At 44.8% G+C, this 19,048-nt stretch overlaps 1 protein-coding gene across 1 annotated transcript in view; it reads right to left on the reverse strand.

Moving 5' to 3' along the window:
- KNDC1 (kinase non-catalytic C-lobe domain containing 1) overlaps positions 1-19,048 on the reverse strand; it is a 238,237-nt gene that overhangs the window by 140,666 nt on the left and 78,523 nt on the right. The window contains exon 6 of the mRNA XM_073596077.1: positions 3,647-4,539. Coding sequence (XP_073452178.1) covers positions 3,647-4,539 — 893 coding nt within the window. The remainder of the gene's footprint in view (positions 1-3,646; positions 4,540-19,048) is intronic.

Consider the following 19,048-nt stretch of genomic DNA (forward strand, 5'->3'; position numbering starts at 1 on the left):
GCAAAACAATGCATACCGATGCACTGGAAATCCCGAATCCCCCCTTCAATTAAAGAATGGTTCGACAGAATTAACAGGACCTCTGAAATGGAGGAATTCATTCACATAGCGAGAGACTCACCCCAAAAATTTGGTATCACATGGGCGTGCTGGAAGCATTATCAAACAACCTCAGAAAATGCTCTACTTCACTCCCCGAACCATTAAAAGATCTGACTCAGAATAACCTGAAACATATCACTGAAAACACATTAACCACCCAACTATCTTTCCACGTTACTTCCAAACCCACGAGGCCCATGAAACCACCTGAAGCCCATAATGCTAAGCAGCACACATGGGCCTCGTGGGGATCCCCTTCAGAAGAGGAAGGCAAGAGATGGATACTGCTGCAATTGCAAAATCACAAAAACTCTCCCAATTCAAATATTCCCGACATTACCTCCCCCCACTCCATCCCGGTCCCCCCTTTATCCACTCCACATTCATATACACTCAGGTCACCAGCCCCTTCCCCATGCCTAAGATGACCAACTTAGGAATTTATAACTCATAACTTCCCCCACCTACTACCTGTCTACCCCCCCCCCCCCCCCCGATAAACCTGCTAACAGCAAATTGAACAGGATACCAATGACAAAACAACCCATATATGCAATAACCCAAGCTATTATTCCACTACCAACACATCCCGTGATACACAGGACAACCTTCTAAGTGGAGAAGATCCCCGAATATCCCCAAGGGGGTTACACATAATCACACACCATGACTCATGACAGACACACCTCTGAACACAGTTTATTCACAAGACAAGATGAATAGGACATAGAAACCCTTACAGATCCACAACCCCAACAGATCTAAAATTGAAACATGCAAAAGATCTGTTCAAGCACACATAGATCACCCCGACATATGGGGATGCAATGTAACTCTGAATTTATGAATGACTGTTCTCCCTGTTATAGATCATACTGCTCTGTTCAATGTGTATGTTCAATGGTTTATGTAACCTTACCTATGTAAACAATAAAAACTTTGAGAAAAAAAAAAAAAAAGAGAGATGAGAAATGCATATATAAAAACACGATTTTTGAGGCAATGCACAAATGTGGACTCTCCAAATCTGTTACGGATTGGGGTGTCTGGAACGATCTGCATATGTGTGTCCGATCTTAATTTATTTCAATGAAAGGTACGGTATTTATGATCAGGATTAATTTCTTGCTGTAAAGGTATAAGTAGAAAAGATATTCTCCTGCGCTAGTACGGAGGGCCTTAATACAAATGGTAGTATTTCCTGGTAGTGAAGTGATCATGCATACCCCGTTGCCTAGGCCGACTAGGGGAAGTCTGAAATGCTATGTAGAAAAAAAGAAAGGAAGGCGCTTGGCCTGATGCATGAATCATAATAAAGAGTTTATTATAATAAACAATTGAGTTAATACAGGGGTAGATGCAACATATTCTAAATTAAAATAATAAGAATAAGAATAGATAAACGACAATGTTGTCACTAGATGGACTGACATAAAATGATACCCATAAAAGGGATAAAATTAAGTGAATAGTTGGCCAACGCATTTCCAGGGTTTTCCTCTTCATCAGAGCCATGGTCTGCGTGTTATACTAGAGAGACAAATGGATGGGTGGTATAACTAGTTGAGTGAACATGTGTGTATACACATGTGTATCTACGTGCCTTCCTTTCCTTTTTCTACATAGAATTTCTTGCTGTGTCAGATAACATTCATGTTTCAGTGAATTTGCCAAGTGTACAGTATCTCATTGATCACGTTGATGATCAATCTTAAAGTGGATCTTTAGTCAGAAAATTAAGTTCTATTAGATAACTATACCTGCAAAAGGGGCCAGCATGAAGTGGTGTAAAACATTAAAAATGAATGCCTTTACTGTTTAAAATCCAGTAATGCACTGTCTTACCCTGCTCTGCACATGCTCAGTTGCTCCAATTTTTTTTTTTTTATCACTGAGCCGAAACTGTAGAGGCGGATCTGCTAACAGCCTAAGGATTTACTGCTGTTCAGGGGCTCTGGGCTTCAGCAAAATGGCAACCTCCAGCAAGAACAGGAACAATGCTGGAGATAATTTACAGCACACACTGATTTTGGTATTATAATTATTAATGTGGAATGTATGTTACTCGCTAAAGAACATTATTTTTTATCAAGGTGGTATGATTAAAGTTCTGCTTTAACTGCATGCTTAGTAAAAGTAGCCATGGTTAACTGGCAATTGGTAAAAAAAAAAAAAAAAAAAAAAAAAAAAAAAAAAAATGCAGGCCCCCGAATTTCCACCCAGCTCTGCAATTGGAGCTCACTGAAACGTAGCACATAGAACCAACTAGAAAGTCATGCAGATTAGTGAGCTCATTGAACCTATTAGGCTTATAAAGCAGGGGTGATCAACCTGGAGCCCTTAGAGCCCTCTGATGTGGCCCTCGACCTCAAACCAGGGAAGCGCAAGCCCGGGGTTGGTAACCCGTTGATCGCGATCTGGGCTTGCCGACCCACTTTGCCAGAGTGCCAGAATGCATTGAGCCGGCGCTGGCAAAGGAGGAAGCAGGCAGCCATGGAGAGAGCAGGAGCCGGCAGAGTGATACCAAGTGCACTTCGCCTGGGACACTTCTAGCAGCCTGGAGAGTGATGCCAGCAGAAGCTGGACGTGGAAAAAGGTCACTGTATTAAACAATGCACTTTTGCCATGGGCATATTAGCACCTATGAAAAAGTTAACTATTAGGCTGCTTTTACACTGATCTGTGGGTGCAGTGCATGAGTTTTTGTGCGCTTTCAGAAAATGCACTACACCTGCAAGATATATTAGAAATCTATGACAAAAGCACAGCTAACCCGCAGGGAAGCTGCAGATGCACTGCGCTGTACCCGAGGTGCAGGTAAATCGCAGCACAACACTGTGAAAGTAGCCTTATAGGGGGCTCACGACAGTAAGAGCTTGTTTACACTTGCAGTTTTAGGGGGTAAAACCCCTTAGTTGAAATGTGTTTTTACCACACACCCCAACCACTGGTAGGGCATCAGGGGTCGCAATGGTGACCCTGCTGTATGCTCCAGGGGGCCAGTGAGGCCTCTTTCACACTCAGTCTTCAATTTGGACAGGAGGGGTGGTGTGAGTGGCATATATAAGAACCAATCTTCTCCATTTACCTCCTGCAACTGCTGAAAGCCGGAAATTGTTCATTATGCTATTCAAAACATAAAAAATCTGAACCATTTAATTTCACTGTGACCAGTTACAGAATCACTTAAATGGCCCTTGCTCTTCAAAAGATTGAGCACCCCTGTTATAACTATTTTGTTTAGGAATACAGAACACAAAGGAGAAGGGAGAAGCAGAAATTTTATAACGATCAACGAACAATTCTCCGTGAACACCTGCCAAGAACAAAGAGCACTCTAACCCAGACTAATGAACTTGAAGCAAATCTAACACAACAAAAACTGTCCTCATACATAAAATATGGACACCGATGGATGTACTTCTTCTTCGAAAGGGATTTTAAAAGTTAAGTTAAAGAAAAACGTATGACACAACTCAGTAAACATTTTAAAATATGCATGAGAAATAAAATTACTTTACTTTGGAGGAAAATGGAATTTTACCTGCTGCTCATCTTGTAAAGCATCTGGCTCTTGTCCATCGATGTCTTCATCCAGCTCAGGACTGTTGACATGTCTTGAGACAGAGCTGGCATCATCCAGATAAAGAGGTGGAGATATCAGCGTTTGATGTACTTTGTGTTGTGTTCTATTTAACAGTGCAAATTCTGAATCCATTTCCTCAGAATCTGCATACTTTTCCAGAGATCTGCTTTTACGTTCCATACATAGCATTTGCTGGTTTTCCTGCTCAAGAGCCATAACTAAATTTTCATAGGAAACTTGAGAATGGCATTTTGATTGTCCAAGAGGGGATAAACAGTTTGCATTGTTTGGCAAAGAGAGACAGGAATTGTCAAAAGTGACATGTTTTGACTGATTTGCTTGGCAATTGCTAGACTCTTCTTGGTCATCCATACTTTCATTTGGAGACAAACAACTAGGAACCGATGGCCAGCTTTTTAAGGTGACCAATTCTCCACTTGGTGGAGACGGGGACAAAGCGTGTTTGTCAACTTGGATAACCACAGGGGAGTTTTTATTTCTGCGCTGTCTTTTTAAAGAAAGTTTTGCTATTTCATCCTCGACCTTTACCCTGTCAAAGTTCTCAAACTTTTCAAATGAGGGCAATTTTGTCTTTTCCCGTTTGTTTTTCTTGAGGTGGTAGCCAAAAGGGGTTGGAGGGGAACATGGTTTATCCATTTTTAATTCCACTTCCCGCCATCCATTCTGAATTTCTCCTTCACGTGATGAGGTAGAATTATGATTTATGCAGCTGTTAGACAAGCAGCTTTCATTAACAGAGATGATATGGTTTGGCATTCCCTTTGAAATGGGAGGTTCTTTAATACTATTGTCCTTTTTGTTGATCTCCTTCCAGAGATTGTCCCAGCCATCTATACCGGAAAAAATAAATATATTTTAAAAACATGTCTTGATAATGGCATCGACAGCTGGTTAAAGTCTTAAAGGTATTCATGGTTTTTACTGTCCTGTTATACAGTTTATATACACATTCATGGATTGTGGCTAGCTTGTCTTATTGATCTTCTGTATACTTTGACATATTAAGGCCACAGATATTCTAGCCACCCCCTACTCCCTATGACACACATTTTTTTCTTCCAGGCAATAATCCCTTACTACTATTGTCAGGATTTTGAAACCTCAAACACAGACATTGATGTTCTGGGCAGAAAGGTGGAGGAATATTGGGTAAATGATTCATAAATGCCACGGAATACTACATCGTGATCAGCTGTAGTGCACTCTTAAAGTGTCACTAAACACACATTAAAAACTATCAATAAATGTTATATTACACACTGTTTAGACTCACTCAGTCACCATGGGATTCATTTTCTGTAATTTTGCAAAAAAAAAAAAAAACAAAACGGTTGATCCTGCTGTTTTCTATTTCCCCCTCCTTGTCCATGTCCCCACTGCAGTTGGGAGATTTTGCAGAGCAGTGTTGGTAGCTAGTGCACATGCTCAGTTTTCAGTGTATTTGCTACCCTGAGCATTTCATCCCCATCACATCTGAGCAGCCCATGTGAGTATATATACACTATACAGTGGTAAATGACAGCTCACTCCCTCCCTCCTCCTCCATGCCCACTAACCAGCTAAACACATTGGGGTGGATTATTACGTCTTGATTGATGGAGGCTGTACCGCCCTGTTATTCTAAGACACAGGCTAGAGGGACATGATGCAACCTGTGACTGGCAGAAATCTGCCCACACCATGGTGCTGCCAAAAAATAATAAAGATTTGATTTTAAATATATATTTGTATGAGGACTTAAAACATTTTATTTATATAAATTAATTTTTTACTCTGTATTTCAATGGCTGTTTTTTTATTTTAAACGTGATCAGCAGCAGATAAAATAGGATTTTTTAAAACAGCTTACCTGTAAAATCCTTTTCTTTCGAAGGACATCACGGGACACAGAGCCACAGTAATTACTGATGGGTTATATAGGTATCACTGGTGATTGGACACTGGCACACCCTATCAGGAAGTTCAACCCCCTATATAATCCCTCCCCCTTGCAGGGATACCTCAGTTTTGTAGCCAAGCAATATAGTGTATTAGAAGAGGGGCGGGACCTCTGTGTCCCGTGATGTCCTTCGAAAGAAAAGGATTTTACAGGTAAGCTGTTTTAAAAAATCCTATTTTCTCTCTCGAACATCACGGGACACAGAGCCACAGTAATTACTGATGGGATGTCCCAGAGCAATGCTACCTGAGGGGGGGGGAACCACGACCAAGTAGGGTGCAATCAGACCTGAGGACCCTGTACCGCTGCCTGCAGCACACTACGCCCAAAGGCGATATCCTCATGCCTTCTCACATCCACCTGATAGAATCTGGTGAATGATAGAATCTGGTGAATGTATGAACTGAAGACCAGGTTGCGGCCTTGCAGATTTGAGCCATAGAGGCCCGGTGATGCACTGCCCAAGAAGCACCAATAGCCCTTGTGGAATGTGCCCTGATCTGAAACGGAGGAATCTTCTGTTTCAAACCGTAAGCTTGAATGATCAACTGTCGAATCCATTTAGAAATGGTAGCTTTTGACGCTGCCTGTCCTCTATTGGGACCCTCTGGCAGCACAAACAAAACATCCGTCTTGCGGATCTGAGTAGTTGCCCCTAGATAGGCCTTAACTGCTCTTACTACATCCAACGAATGTAGAGATCTCTCTTCCGGAGAACAGGGATCTGGAAAAAAGGAAGGTAGAACAATGTCTTGGTTTAAATGAAAATCAGAAACCACCTTCGGTAAAAAACTAGGATGAGGGCGTAGTACCACTCTATCCTTGTGTATAATCAAATAAGGCTCCTTACAGGAAAGAGCTGCTAATTCTGATACTCTTCTAGCAGAAGAGATGGCCACCAGAAAAATTCATTTCCTTGTCAACAAGACCAAAGGAATCTGACTTATTGGTTCAAAAGGCTGTTTCTGTAACACAGCCAGGACCAAATTCAAGTCCCAGGGGTTTAGGGGCGCTTTAACCGGAGGATTAAGACGCATCACCCCCTGCATAAAGTTTCGGACCAAAGAATGCGAAGCAAGTGGCCGCTGAAATAATACTGATAAAGCAGAAACCTGGCCCTTGATGGTACTCAAGGCCAGCTTCATCTCTAATCCCATCTGTAGAAAATCAAGGATTCTACCTATGACATATTTCCTGGGATGCCAACCTCTGGATTCACACCAGGTTATATAAGCCTTCCAGACTCTGATAAATCATCCTGGAAGCTGGCTTCCTTGCATTAATCAAGGTAGATATGACAGGACCTGAGAGCCCACGACTCTTCAGAACGTGGGTCTCAATAGCCAAACCGTCAAATTTAGCGTTTGTAAGGCAGGATGGAACACTGGACCTTGAGATAACAGGTCTGGGCGTACCGGTAGGGTCCACGGGGAACCCACCGTCATCCTTACTATTTCTGCATACCAAGTCCTTCTGGGCCAAGCGGGGGCCACCAGAAGTACCGACTTCCTTTCCTGCCTGATCCTGCGAAGGAGTCGTGGTAGTAGCAGAATAGGCGGGAATGCGTAAATCAGTGAGAACCGATGCCACGGAATCACCAACGCATCCGTCCCACATGCAAGAGGATCTTTTGTCCTTGCCACAAATCTGTCTATCTTTTTGTTGAATCGGGATGCAAAGAGATCTACATCTGGAACCCCCCCATCTTTGGCATCTGGCCCAAAAGACGTCGGGATGCAGAGACCATTCCCCTGGAAGTAACTGCTGGCGACTTAGATAGTCCGCCTGCCAATTTTCTATTCCCGGGATGAAAACTGCCGATATGCATGGCACATGCATCTCTGCCCAGACTAAGATCTGGTTCACCTCTTTTTGAGCAGCTCGGCTCCGGGTGCCTCCCTGATGATTGACATAAGCCACTGCTGTGGCATTGTTGGACTGGATCCTGACCGGACAACCATGTAGCCTGATAGTCCAGGCTTTTAGAGCTAGATGTATCGCCCGGATCTCCAGAATGTTGATGGGTAAGGTCCTCTCTGTCTTGGACCATACCCCTTGGACCGCAGCCTGTTCCAGAACTGCTCCCCAACCTGACAGACTGGCATCTGTTGTTACCATCGTCCAGGTAACCGGTAGAAAGGATTTCCCCTTCTGCAGGTTTTCGGGTATGAGCCACCAATTGAGGCTCTGACGCACCGCATGCGACAGGTGCATCGGAAAGTCTAATGCCTGAACCTTCTTGTTCCAGGTCGACAGAATACGGTGTTGCAGCATTCTTGAGTGAAACTGAGCATAGGGAACTGCTTCGAATGAAGACACCATCTTCCCTAGTAGCCTCATACAAAGGCGGACTGAGGGACCCTTCTTGGTCCTTACTGTCAGAATCAGCTCTCTCAAAGCAGTGATCTTTGCCTGGGGTAGAAATATCTTCTCCTGGCTTGTATCTATAATCAGACCTAAATACTCCAGTCTTCTTACTGGTTTTAGGAAAGACTTTTCTAAGTTGAGGATCCAACCCAGGTGTTCTAGATACCTGACCGTGGTCCTCAAGTTTCCCTTCAAAGAGGCTACCGACCGGTCTATCAAGAGCAGGTCGTCTAGGTATGCTATGACAGCTATACCCTGAGCCCTTAATCTGGCCAGAGGAGGAGCCAAGATCTTTGTGAACACTCGAGGGGCAGTGGCTATCCCGAAAGGCAGAGCCACAAACTGGAAATGGCGCCCTCCTACCTCGAAGCGCAGAAACTTCTGATGAGCAGGAAAAATGGGCACATGCAGGTATGCATCTCTGATGTCTATTGATGCCAGAAATTCTCCTCCCTGCAGGATGGGAACTACTGTTCGAATTGATTCCATGCGGAAGGATTGAATCCTTAGGAATCGGTTCAGATCTCTTAAGTCCAGAATGTGCCTGACATCCCCATTTGGCTTTTGGACCGTAAAAAGGTTGGAATAGAAGCCCAATCCCTGGTCCTTTGCGGGAACTATCATAATGACCTCCTGCGACAAAAGTCGATCTAACGCTAGAAGGAGCGACTGCTTCTTCTCTGGGTCTCTGGGAACATTTGATCTGAGGAACCGAGGAGAGGGGAATTCCTGAAACTCCAGCTTGTACCCTAAGGTTACCGTGGAGATTACCCATCTGTCCTGGAAGTCCTCCTGCCAGAGCTCTGAGAACTGTCGCAGTCTTCCCCCCACTCGAGTGAGCGGGGGCGCCCCCTCATGCAGAGGTCTTAGTGTTTTGCCTAGTAGGCTTCTTTCCCCAGGACTTCTTTTGTCCCTGGGGTTGACTCTTGTCTCTGGACCCCGATGGAGGCGGCCGTCGAGACTGCCTGGAGGCTGAAGCCCCCAGCGCTGGGGAAAGAGTCCGTTTGAAAGAGGGACGCTTACTCTTCTTCTTGACAGGTAAGAGAGTGCTTTTCCCACAAGAGATTCTCTTGATATAGTTATCCAAGTCCTCTCCAAACAACCTTGCACCACGAAATGGAAACCCAGCCAGTAGCTTCTTACATGGTGCTTCGGCTGACCAATTTTTCAACCATAGGATTCTACGTATATGCACCAACCCCAGTGAAAGACGGGAGGTTTGCACGATAGAATCTCTAATGGCGTCAACCACAAAGCATAAGGCCGCTGGAAGGTTAGCAAACCCCTGGGCCTGCTGTTCAGGTAATACTTTGATGACCTGCTTAACATGGTCTCTTAAGTATTGACAGACTCCAATCGCTGCTACTGCAGGTTGGGCCACTGATCCTGCTAAGGAGAAAACATCCTTCAATAGGGATTCCATCCTTTTATCTACAGGATCCCTGAGCATTGTCTACAGGACAAGTCAGGCTATTATTTACGGAGGAAATGGCGGCATCAATAGCCGGTATTCCCCACATTTTAATAAACTTTTCTTCCATCGGATAAAGTGTTGAAAACTTTCTCGGCGGAAAAAAACGTTTGTCTGGGTGATCCCACTCAGAATAAATAAGCTTTTCAAGTAAAGTATGAACAGGAAAAGCATGTGCTGCTTGGAAAGGTTTCAGTGACCCCAAAGCAGAAGAGGATTCTTTAGCAGTTTCAGGTATGGGCAACTTAAATGTGGATCGGACCAATCCAGTGAGGATCTGCACTAAGACTTTCTCCTCTTGGGAAGTCGCAGAGGGTCCCTCTCCACCTGAATCCTCCGAAGAGGAATCATCCATCCCATCCCGATCCTCTGAAAGGGATTCATCTCCTTTATCCCAGAGCTCCTCTGTCTGAGGGTCTTGGGGAACAGAGGAAAGCCTAGTGCGTTTTCTTCCACTGAGTGAAGACGTAATCACGGCCATTAATCTTTCCTCTAGACCATTAATGTTTGAGGAAAAAACCTCTTGTGTAATATATACAGGGGCTGAAGTGCCAGAAGCAGGTGTAGCCCCTGACCCCGATGGCTCTCCCTGGCTAGCCGTCCCTGGCCCATCTTTAGGGGGGGAGAATGCTGCCGACAGGGGGCCCTCAGAACCTGAACGAGATCCCCTAGTGTCTCCGGTTCCTGGGGTGCTTGAACCTCTTCTACCCATAGTGCAAAGCAACAAGGTGTGAGGTATACAAATGAACACTGCCCGCTGAGCGATGTAGTCTGGCTAAAAGCCTTGCTACCCAATGCTCAGTCTGGCGTTACTTCAGTAAATGCTGCCTAGGAGAATGCCTGTGTCCCACCTTACATGCGAACGTCAGCTCTGTGTCTCTCAGAAGGCTGAGTGCACCTGTACAGAGTGCCTCTAATAGCCTACAGCTGGCCTGAGTGGGAGTCTAAGCACTGTGCTGACGTCCCGCCCCCTCCTCTACCGCCCCCCCCCCCTCGAGTTTTGAAAAAACGAGCGCTTCCCGCGCTGCCGACTCTCCTGTCATGTTTCTGGAGAAAGGCTGGGGATGGGGGGGGGGTTGGAGCCTGGTAACAAGATCTGCCTGAACGGCTATCTTGAGAGATGGTGGCCATTAGGCCGCAGAGCCCGGGTGGTATAACCACTTTCTAGACCCCTGTGGCCCCTCTCTAGCCTGGGGGGGAACATTCAAACATGAGAAATCCCCCTTTCCACCTTACCTGTTTGCAGCCTGCTTGAGACGCTGGGACATAAACAGCGATTACAACACCTGAGACAGAGTCAGCATGTGTAGGTTTGTGCTCTTGGCAGCCCCCGGTGGTCACAATAGGCATAGCATGCATTTACCTTAAAGGAGAAAAGCCACTAGAACTCAAAAATTCTGTGGAATCTCCTCTTACCTTATCCAGCCGCAGGGTGCTGTTTACACAGACCCAATCTTCACCTCTCACGGTGGGCTCCGTTTGAAAAAACCGTCAGAGACTGGGGCCCCCATCAGTAGGGGGATCCAACAGTTCTGGGACCGTAAAGCACCTCGTCAGAAATGAGGAAGTTTAAAGCCATTTTCTGATCTGCGGGGTCCAGCTCTCTAAAAAGAGAAGCATTACGGGTAAAACCTCGTTTCTTCGGACACGAGGCCCGGGTACCATTCAATTCGGCCATGAAAAGACACTTTGAATGGATCCGGTTCGCCTGGCTTGCCCCAGTATAGGATCTTAGGATATTCCCTTTGGAGCTCAGCACAGGACATCTTTACACGTCCATCACCTAAGACACTGGCGTAAAAACTGAGGTATCCCTGCAAGGGGGAGGGATTATATAGGGGGTTGAACTTCCTGATAGGGTGTGCCAGTGTCCAATCACCAGTGATACCTATATAACCCATCAGTAATTACTGTGGCTCTGTGTCCCGTGATGTTCGAGAAAGAAATATAAGTTCCTCCTGCCACAGTTTCCCTGCAGCCAGGGTGGAAAGAGCTGGGTCACATGACAGCTGTATATCGATTAGGGAAAAAAAAAAAAAAAAAAAGGTACTTCTGGTTTTTTTTTTGTTTTTTTTTTATTATTATTAAAATAAATTACATTGCCATCATCCACATTCAGAATTAAAAAGGATAATGTAAATTAAACAGTGTGCTTTTAGTATCAGTTTAAAGCAGTTCTGCCTGAAAAAAATAAATACTGTAGCTACTGACTTTTAAAATAAGGACACTTACCTGTCCAAGGAACCCGCGTTGTCCTCACCCGAAACCGACCCGTCCCTCGCGGCTCCGGGTGGAGGCACTGGCATCTTAAGTAAGGGAATCAGGAAGTGAAGCCTTGTGGCTTAACAGTCTGGTTACCTACTGCACATGCGCGAGTCGCGCTGCTCATTCTGAGTGGTCCCTGCTGTCTTCAAGGACCTTTGTGTCTCCCAGAAGACAGCAGGGGGACAGAGGAGGGGCCAGACTTGGCGTAGATCGCAGCAGATACTGCGGCGATCTTTCAGCGAAAGTGGGAGCAAATACCTGGATTAAACACCCTCCCCCCTGAAAGGTGCCAAATGTGACACCGGAGGGGGGAGGAATCCGGAAGTTCCATTTCTGGGTGGAACTCTGCTTTAGGACAACCTGTCATCATTGCATAATATGCCCAAAATTAACATATCTGTGCAGACTTACATATACAGTGCCTTGAAAAAGCATTCCTATCCATTGAAATTTTCCAGATTTTTTCATGTTACAATCAAAGACGGAAATGTATTTTATTGGGACTTTATGTGATAGACCAACACAAAGTGGCACATAATTGTGAATTGGAATGAAAATGATACATGGTTTTCAAAATGTTTTACGAATAAATATGTGAAAAGTGTGGCGTGCATTTGTACTCAGCCCCTCTGAGTCAATACTTTGTAGAACCACCTTTCGTTGCAATTAAAGCTGCAAGTCTTTTTGGGCATGTCTCCACCAGCTTTGTACATCTAGGAGAGTGACATTTTTGCCCATTCTTCTTTGCAAAAAAACTCAAGCTCTGTGAACAGCAATTTTCAAGTCTTGCCACAGATTTTCAATTGGATTTAGGTCTGGACTTTGACTCGGCCATTCTAACACATGAATATGCTTTGATCTAAACCATTCCATTGTAGCTCTGCCTGTATATTTAGGGTCGTTGTCCTGCTGGAAGGTGAACCTCTGCCCCAGTCTCAAGTCTTTTGCAGACAACAGGTTTTCTTCTAGGATTCCCCTGTATTTGGCTCCACCCATCTTCCCATCAACTCTGACCAGCTTCCCTGTCCCTGCTAAAGCAAAACGATCCCCACAACATGATTCTGCCACCACCATGTTTGATGGTGGGGATAGTGTGTTCAGGGTGATGTGTTGTTTTCTGCCACACATAGCATTTTGCTTTTAGGCCAAAAAGTTACATTTTGGTCTCATCTGACCAGAGTACCTTCTTCCACATGTTTGTTGTGTCTCCCATATGGTTTCCCGCAAACAGGACTTCTTATGGCTTTCCTTCACCGATGGCTTTCTTCTTGCCACTCTTCCATAAAGGCCAAAATTTGTGGAGTACATGACAAATAGTTGTCCAGTGGACAGATTTCCCACCTGAGCTGTGGATCTCTGCAGCTCCTCCAGATTTACTATGGGAGGCTTGGCTACTTCTCTTAACAGGGCTGCCATCAGGGGGGTACAGGCAGTACTCCTGTAAGGGGCCCCAGTGTCCCAAGGGGCCCGGCTGGCCAGGCCCGCTCCTCCTTCAGCAACACATTAAATTAAACTACCATGCGCCGGCCAGGCCTGCGCGGCGCCCGCTATAGAGAAGAAGAGAGAAGCCTCGCTATAGGGAAGGAGAAGGGAGCTTAGTAGTCGGAGCCACCGCCACCTTTCACTAGCAGCAACCCCCTCCCTGAAGCGGGCTCTTTTCCTCAGCTCAGCTGTGACAAGGGAGAGAGGCGAGCTGTGGGATGTCAGTGTAACTCCCCCGCTCGCCCCCTCTTTTCTCCTGTCAGCAGTGGAGAAGAGAGAGCGGCTCTCACCTGGTTTGCCGCTTAGCTTGTTGCTCAAGCTGTTTCCCTCCCCACTGGCCACAGCAGGGCCAATCAGAAGAGACTAAGGTCTAGGGGAGCATCATGGGACATGTAGTCCCAGAAGATTGAATGCCCCATTGTTGTTCACAGGCAGCAGACTTCAGCCCCCAGAATGCACTCTGCTGGGGGAGAGAGCGAGTCTGGAACCCAGGAAGAAGCTGAGGGAGTTATCGCTACAGGACACAGGAAAAAGAGGACTGTGCTGGGGGAAGCCAGAGAGGGAGCCACGCTATATCATTGCCATCAGAGAGGGAGCCACACTGTGACCATACCATCAGAGAGGAAGCCACGCTGTGCCCGTGCCATCAGAGAGGAAGCCACGCTGTGCCCGTGCCATCAGAGAGGGGAGCCACGATGTGCCTGTGCCATCAGAGAGGGGAGCCACGATGTGCCTGTGCCATCAGAGAGGGAGCCACGCTATACCATTGCCATCGGAGAGGGAGCCACGCTGTGCCATCAAAAAGGGAACCACGCTGTGCCCGTACCATCAGAGAGGGAGCCACGCTGTACCATTGCCATCAGAGTGGGAGCCACGCTGTACCCGTGCCATCAGAGAGGGATAAAGACTGAGCCACTGCCATGGTACAGACATGCTACACTACTGACCAGAGTCGGCTTGGGCAACCCAGAGTGAGCACTGCTGCAGTTTAGCTGGTTCTAGTAAGAGGGCCTGTTGACCATTATACATTACTGCTCCTGGGACTGAGCCATTAGGAATTGCCTAACCTGCTATCTTCTAGGCCTTATTGACCGACGTAACATGCGCCAACGAGCTTCGAATGCAGGACTGCCGGGCTGAAAATATGGGGGGGGGGGGTAACACTATGTTTTGCCACACCAGGTGAAATCAACCCTAGTGACGCCACTGCCCCCTGTGCTTTATATTTGGACTTTATTTAATATCCTTATCCTTGGATGGGACACCTGAGGCTGCCAAGCTGGCATGATGGAGTTGCATTGTGAAAATGGATGAGGATGACTCTGGGTGGAGATGAGTTTCATTGTGGAGAGCCTCTTCACTATGTAACTCTCATCCCCACCCAGAGTCATCCTCATCCATTTTCACAATGCCACTCCATCTTCATCCCCACCCAGCATGACCCATACCTCTCCAGGATGCTGGCCGTGGATGGGGATAAAGGTATTGTGCTTTAGTCAGTCAAGAGTTGTTATATTGATTGATTCATGTATCACACCACACCAAAGGACTCAGTGGGATGGCCAGTGGGCAGCCCTGTGGAATGTTAGTGGTCAGGCCCCAGGGGGCCCAGGCCTAAAGCTGTGTAAGGGGCCCCAAATGTTCTGATGGCAGCCCTGTCTTTTAATAATGCTCTCCTTGCCCGGCCTGTCAGTTTAGGTGGACAGCCATGTCTTGGTAGGTTTGCAGCTGTGCCATACTCTTTACATTTTCGGATGATGGATTAAACAGTGCTGTGTGAGTTTAAAGCAGAGTTAGGTTATAAACAAACATCCCAAGCTTTGACTATCTCACGGAGCACTGTTCAATCCATTATCCGAAGATGGCTGTCCACCTAAACTTATAGGCTGGGCAAGGAGAGCATTAATCAGAGAAGCAGCCAAGAGCCCCATGGTAACTCTGGAGGAGATGCATAGATCCACAGCTCAAGTGGGAGAATCTGTCCACAGGACAATTATTAGTTGTGCACTCCACAAATCTGGCCTTTATGGAAGAGTGGCAAGAAGAAAGTCATTGTTGAAAGAAAGCCATACAAAGTCCCATTTGCAGTTTGTGAGAAGCCATGTGGGGGACACAGCAAACATGTAGAAGAAGGCGCTCTGGTCAGATGAGACCAAAGTTTTGCTTTTTGGCCTAAAAGTAAAAAACGCTATGTGTGGCGAAAAACACTGCACATCACCCTGAACACACCATCCCCTACCGTGAAACATGGTGGTGGCAGGATCATGTTGTGGAGTTGCTTTTCTTCAGCAGGGACAGGGAAGCTGGTCAGAGTTGATGGGAAGATGGATGGAGACAAATATAGGGCAATCTTAGAAGAAAACCCATTAAAGTCTGCAAAAGACTTGAGACTGGGGCGGAGTTTCACATTGCAGTAGGACAAGGACCCCAAACATACAGCCAGAGCTACAATCAAATGGTTTAGATCAAATCATATTCATGTGTTAGAATGGCCCAGTCAAAGTCCAGACCTAAATCCAATTGAGAACCTGTGGCAAGACTTGAAAATTGCTGTTCACAGACGCTCTTCATCCAATCTGACAAAGCTTGAGCTATTTTGCAAAGAAGAATGGGCAAAAATGTTACGCTCTAGATGTGCAAAGCTGGAAGAGACATCCCCAAAAAGAACTGCAACTGTAATTGCAATCTACAAAGTATTGACTCAAGGGGGCTGAATACAAATGCACGCCACACTTTTCAGATATTTATTTGTAAAAAATTTTAAAAACCATCATTTTCCTTCCACTTCACAATTATGTGCCACTAATGTGTTGGTCTATCACATAAAATACATTTATGTTTTTGGTTGTAACATGACAAAATGTGGAAAATGTCAAGGGGTATGAATACTTTTTCAAGGAAGTGTGTGTGTGTATACACATACACACTAAATATAATATATATATATATATATATATATATATATATATATATATATATATATATATATATATATATATATATATATATATATATATATATATATATATATATATATATATATATATATATATATATATATATATATATATATATATACATACATACATACACACATACATATATACACACACACACACACACACACACACACATATATACACATACACACACATACACACACACACAGTTGTGCTCATAAGTTTACATACCCTAGCAGAATTTATGATTTCTTGGCCATTTTTCAGAGAATATGAATGATAACACAAAAACTTTTCTTTCACTCGTGGTTAGTGTTTGGCTGAAGCCATTTATTATCAATCAACTATGTTTACTTTTTTAAAATCACAATTACAAAAGAAACTACCCAAATGACCCTTATCAAAAGTTTACATAACCCAGTTCTTAATACTGTGTATTGCCCCTTTTAACATCAATGACAGCGTGAAGTATTTTGTGGTATTTGTGGATGAGGCTCTTTAACTTTTCAGATGATAAAGCTGCCTATTCCTCTTGGCAAAAAGCCTCCAGTTCCTGTAAATTATTGGGCTGTCTTGCACAAACTGCACATTTGAGATCTCCCCAGAGTGGCTCCATGGTATTGAGGTCAGGACACTGAGATGGCCACTTCAGAACCTTCACTTTATTCTGCTGTAGCCAATGACAGTTTGACTTGACCTTGTGTTTTGGATCATTGTCATGTTGGAATGTCCAAGTACGTCCCATGCGCAGCTTCCTGGCTGATGAATGCAAATGTTCCTCCAGTATTTTTTGATAACATACTGCATTCATCTTGCCATCAATTTTGACCAAATTTCCTGTGCCTTTGTAGCTCACACATCCCCAAAACATCAGGGATCCACCTCAGCGTTTCACAGTAGGAATGGTGTACCTTGTTGGCTCATCTCCAAATGTAGCGTTTATGGTTGTGACCAAAAAGCTAATTTTTAGACTCATCACTGCAAATGACTTTGTGCCAGAAGGTTTGAGGCTTGTCTCTGTGCTGTTTGGAGTATTGTAACCGGGATACTTTGTGGCATTTGCGTAGTAATGGCTTTCTTCTGGCAACTCGATCATGCAGCTCATTTTTCTTCTCCTTATTGTGCATCTTGAAACAGCCACACCACATGTTTTCAGAGAGTCCTGTATTTCACCTGAAGTTATTTGTGGGTTTTTCTTTGCATCCTGAACAATTTTCCTGGCAGTTGTGGCTGACATTTTAGTTGGTCTACCTGACCGTGGTTTGGTTTCAACAGAACCCCTCATTTTCCACTTCTTGATTAGAGTTTGAACACTGCTGATTGGCATTTTCAATTCCTTGGGAATCTTTTTATATCCCTTTCCTGTTTTATACAGTTCAACTACCTTTTCCCGCAGATCCTTTGAAAATTCTTTTGCTTTCCCCATGACTCAGTATCCAGAAACCTCAGTGCAGCACTGAATGAAAGATGCAAGGGTCTGTCAGGAGTCCAGAAACTCATTGACCTTTTATACTCGCACACTAATTACAAGCAAACAGATCACAGGCGAGGAAGGTTACCTTTAATAGCCATTCCAACCCCTTTGTGTCAACTTGTGTGCATGTTATCAGGCCAAAATCACCATGTAAACTTTTGATCAGTGTCATCTGGGTAGTTTCTGTTGTCATTATGATTTAAAAAGAGTAAACACAGTTGATTGATAATAAATGGCTTCAGCCAAACACTAACCATGAGTGAAAGAAATGTTTTTGTGTTATCATTCATATTCTCTGAAAAATGGCCAAGAAATCATAAAATTGTCAGGGTATGTAAACTTATGAGCACAAGGGTGTGTGTGTGTGTGTGTGTGTGTTACATATAGATTTTCTACCTTGAAACATAGATATTTCTGGTGAGCGGGAAATTTAGGCACATGGCGGTATGCATCCCTGATGTCTATTGACGCCAGAAATTTTCCACCTTGTAGGATGGAGACCACTGATCGGATTGACTCCATGCGGTAAGAGCGGATATTCAGAAACCGGTTTAGATCCTTGAGATCTAGAATGGGTCTGACAACAGTTTAAATAAAACCCCAATTCCTGCTATAGCATGGAAACCACTAAGATCAATCTTTTGAGACAAAAGATGGTCCAATGCTTCAAAGAGAGACTTCTTTTTCTCTGGAATCTGAGAAAACGAGGACTTTCGGGAACTCAAGTTTGTACCCTAGAGTTATTGAGGAAGTCACCAATCTGCAGCCTACGGCACCTGGTATTCCCAGGCGGTCTCCCATCCAGGTACTGACCAGGCCCGACCCTGCTTGACTCTATCAGACAAGTCAAACTTTCATTCACAGAGGATATAGCAGCGACAATTGCTGGTGTCTCCCACTGCTTAGTGTATTTTTCCTCCACAGGATAAACTGTTAAAACTTTATAGGAGGGAAAAAATGCTTATCTGGGTGATCCCACTCAGAATACATAAGCCTTTCCAGCAATGAATGGACAGGAAAGGCATGCACAGTTTGAGGAGGCTTTAGTGAACCCAACAAAAAGTGGGCATATCAACTGACTCAATGAAGAGTAGCAAAAATGTGGAGCGGACAAATTCAGTAAGAATTGCACCATCAATCCTTCAGATTGTGAAGCTGGTCCCCCCACACTTGACCCCACAGAAGAGGAGTCATCAGCCTTTTCACGGTCCCTTGAGGGAAATTAATTTTCTCCCACCCCCAGATCCTTAGTTTGAGGGTCCTGGGTAATGGAAAGGGACCTGTCACATTTTATACCATTCTGGGATGCGATAAAAGCCGCCAGCCAATCCTATCATAGCTTGAGGAAAAACTCTCTACAGTAATATAGACAGGGGATGCA

Source organism: Aquarana catesbeiana, linkage group LG08, assembly GCF_042186555.1.
Source record: "Aquarana catesbeiana isolate 2022-GZ linkage group LG08, ASM4218655v1, whole genome shotgun sequence".
In the NCBI taxonomy this organism is placed as follows: Eukaryota; Metazoa; Chordata; class Amphibia; order Anura; family Ranidae; genus Aquarana; species Aquarana catesbeiana.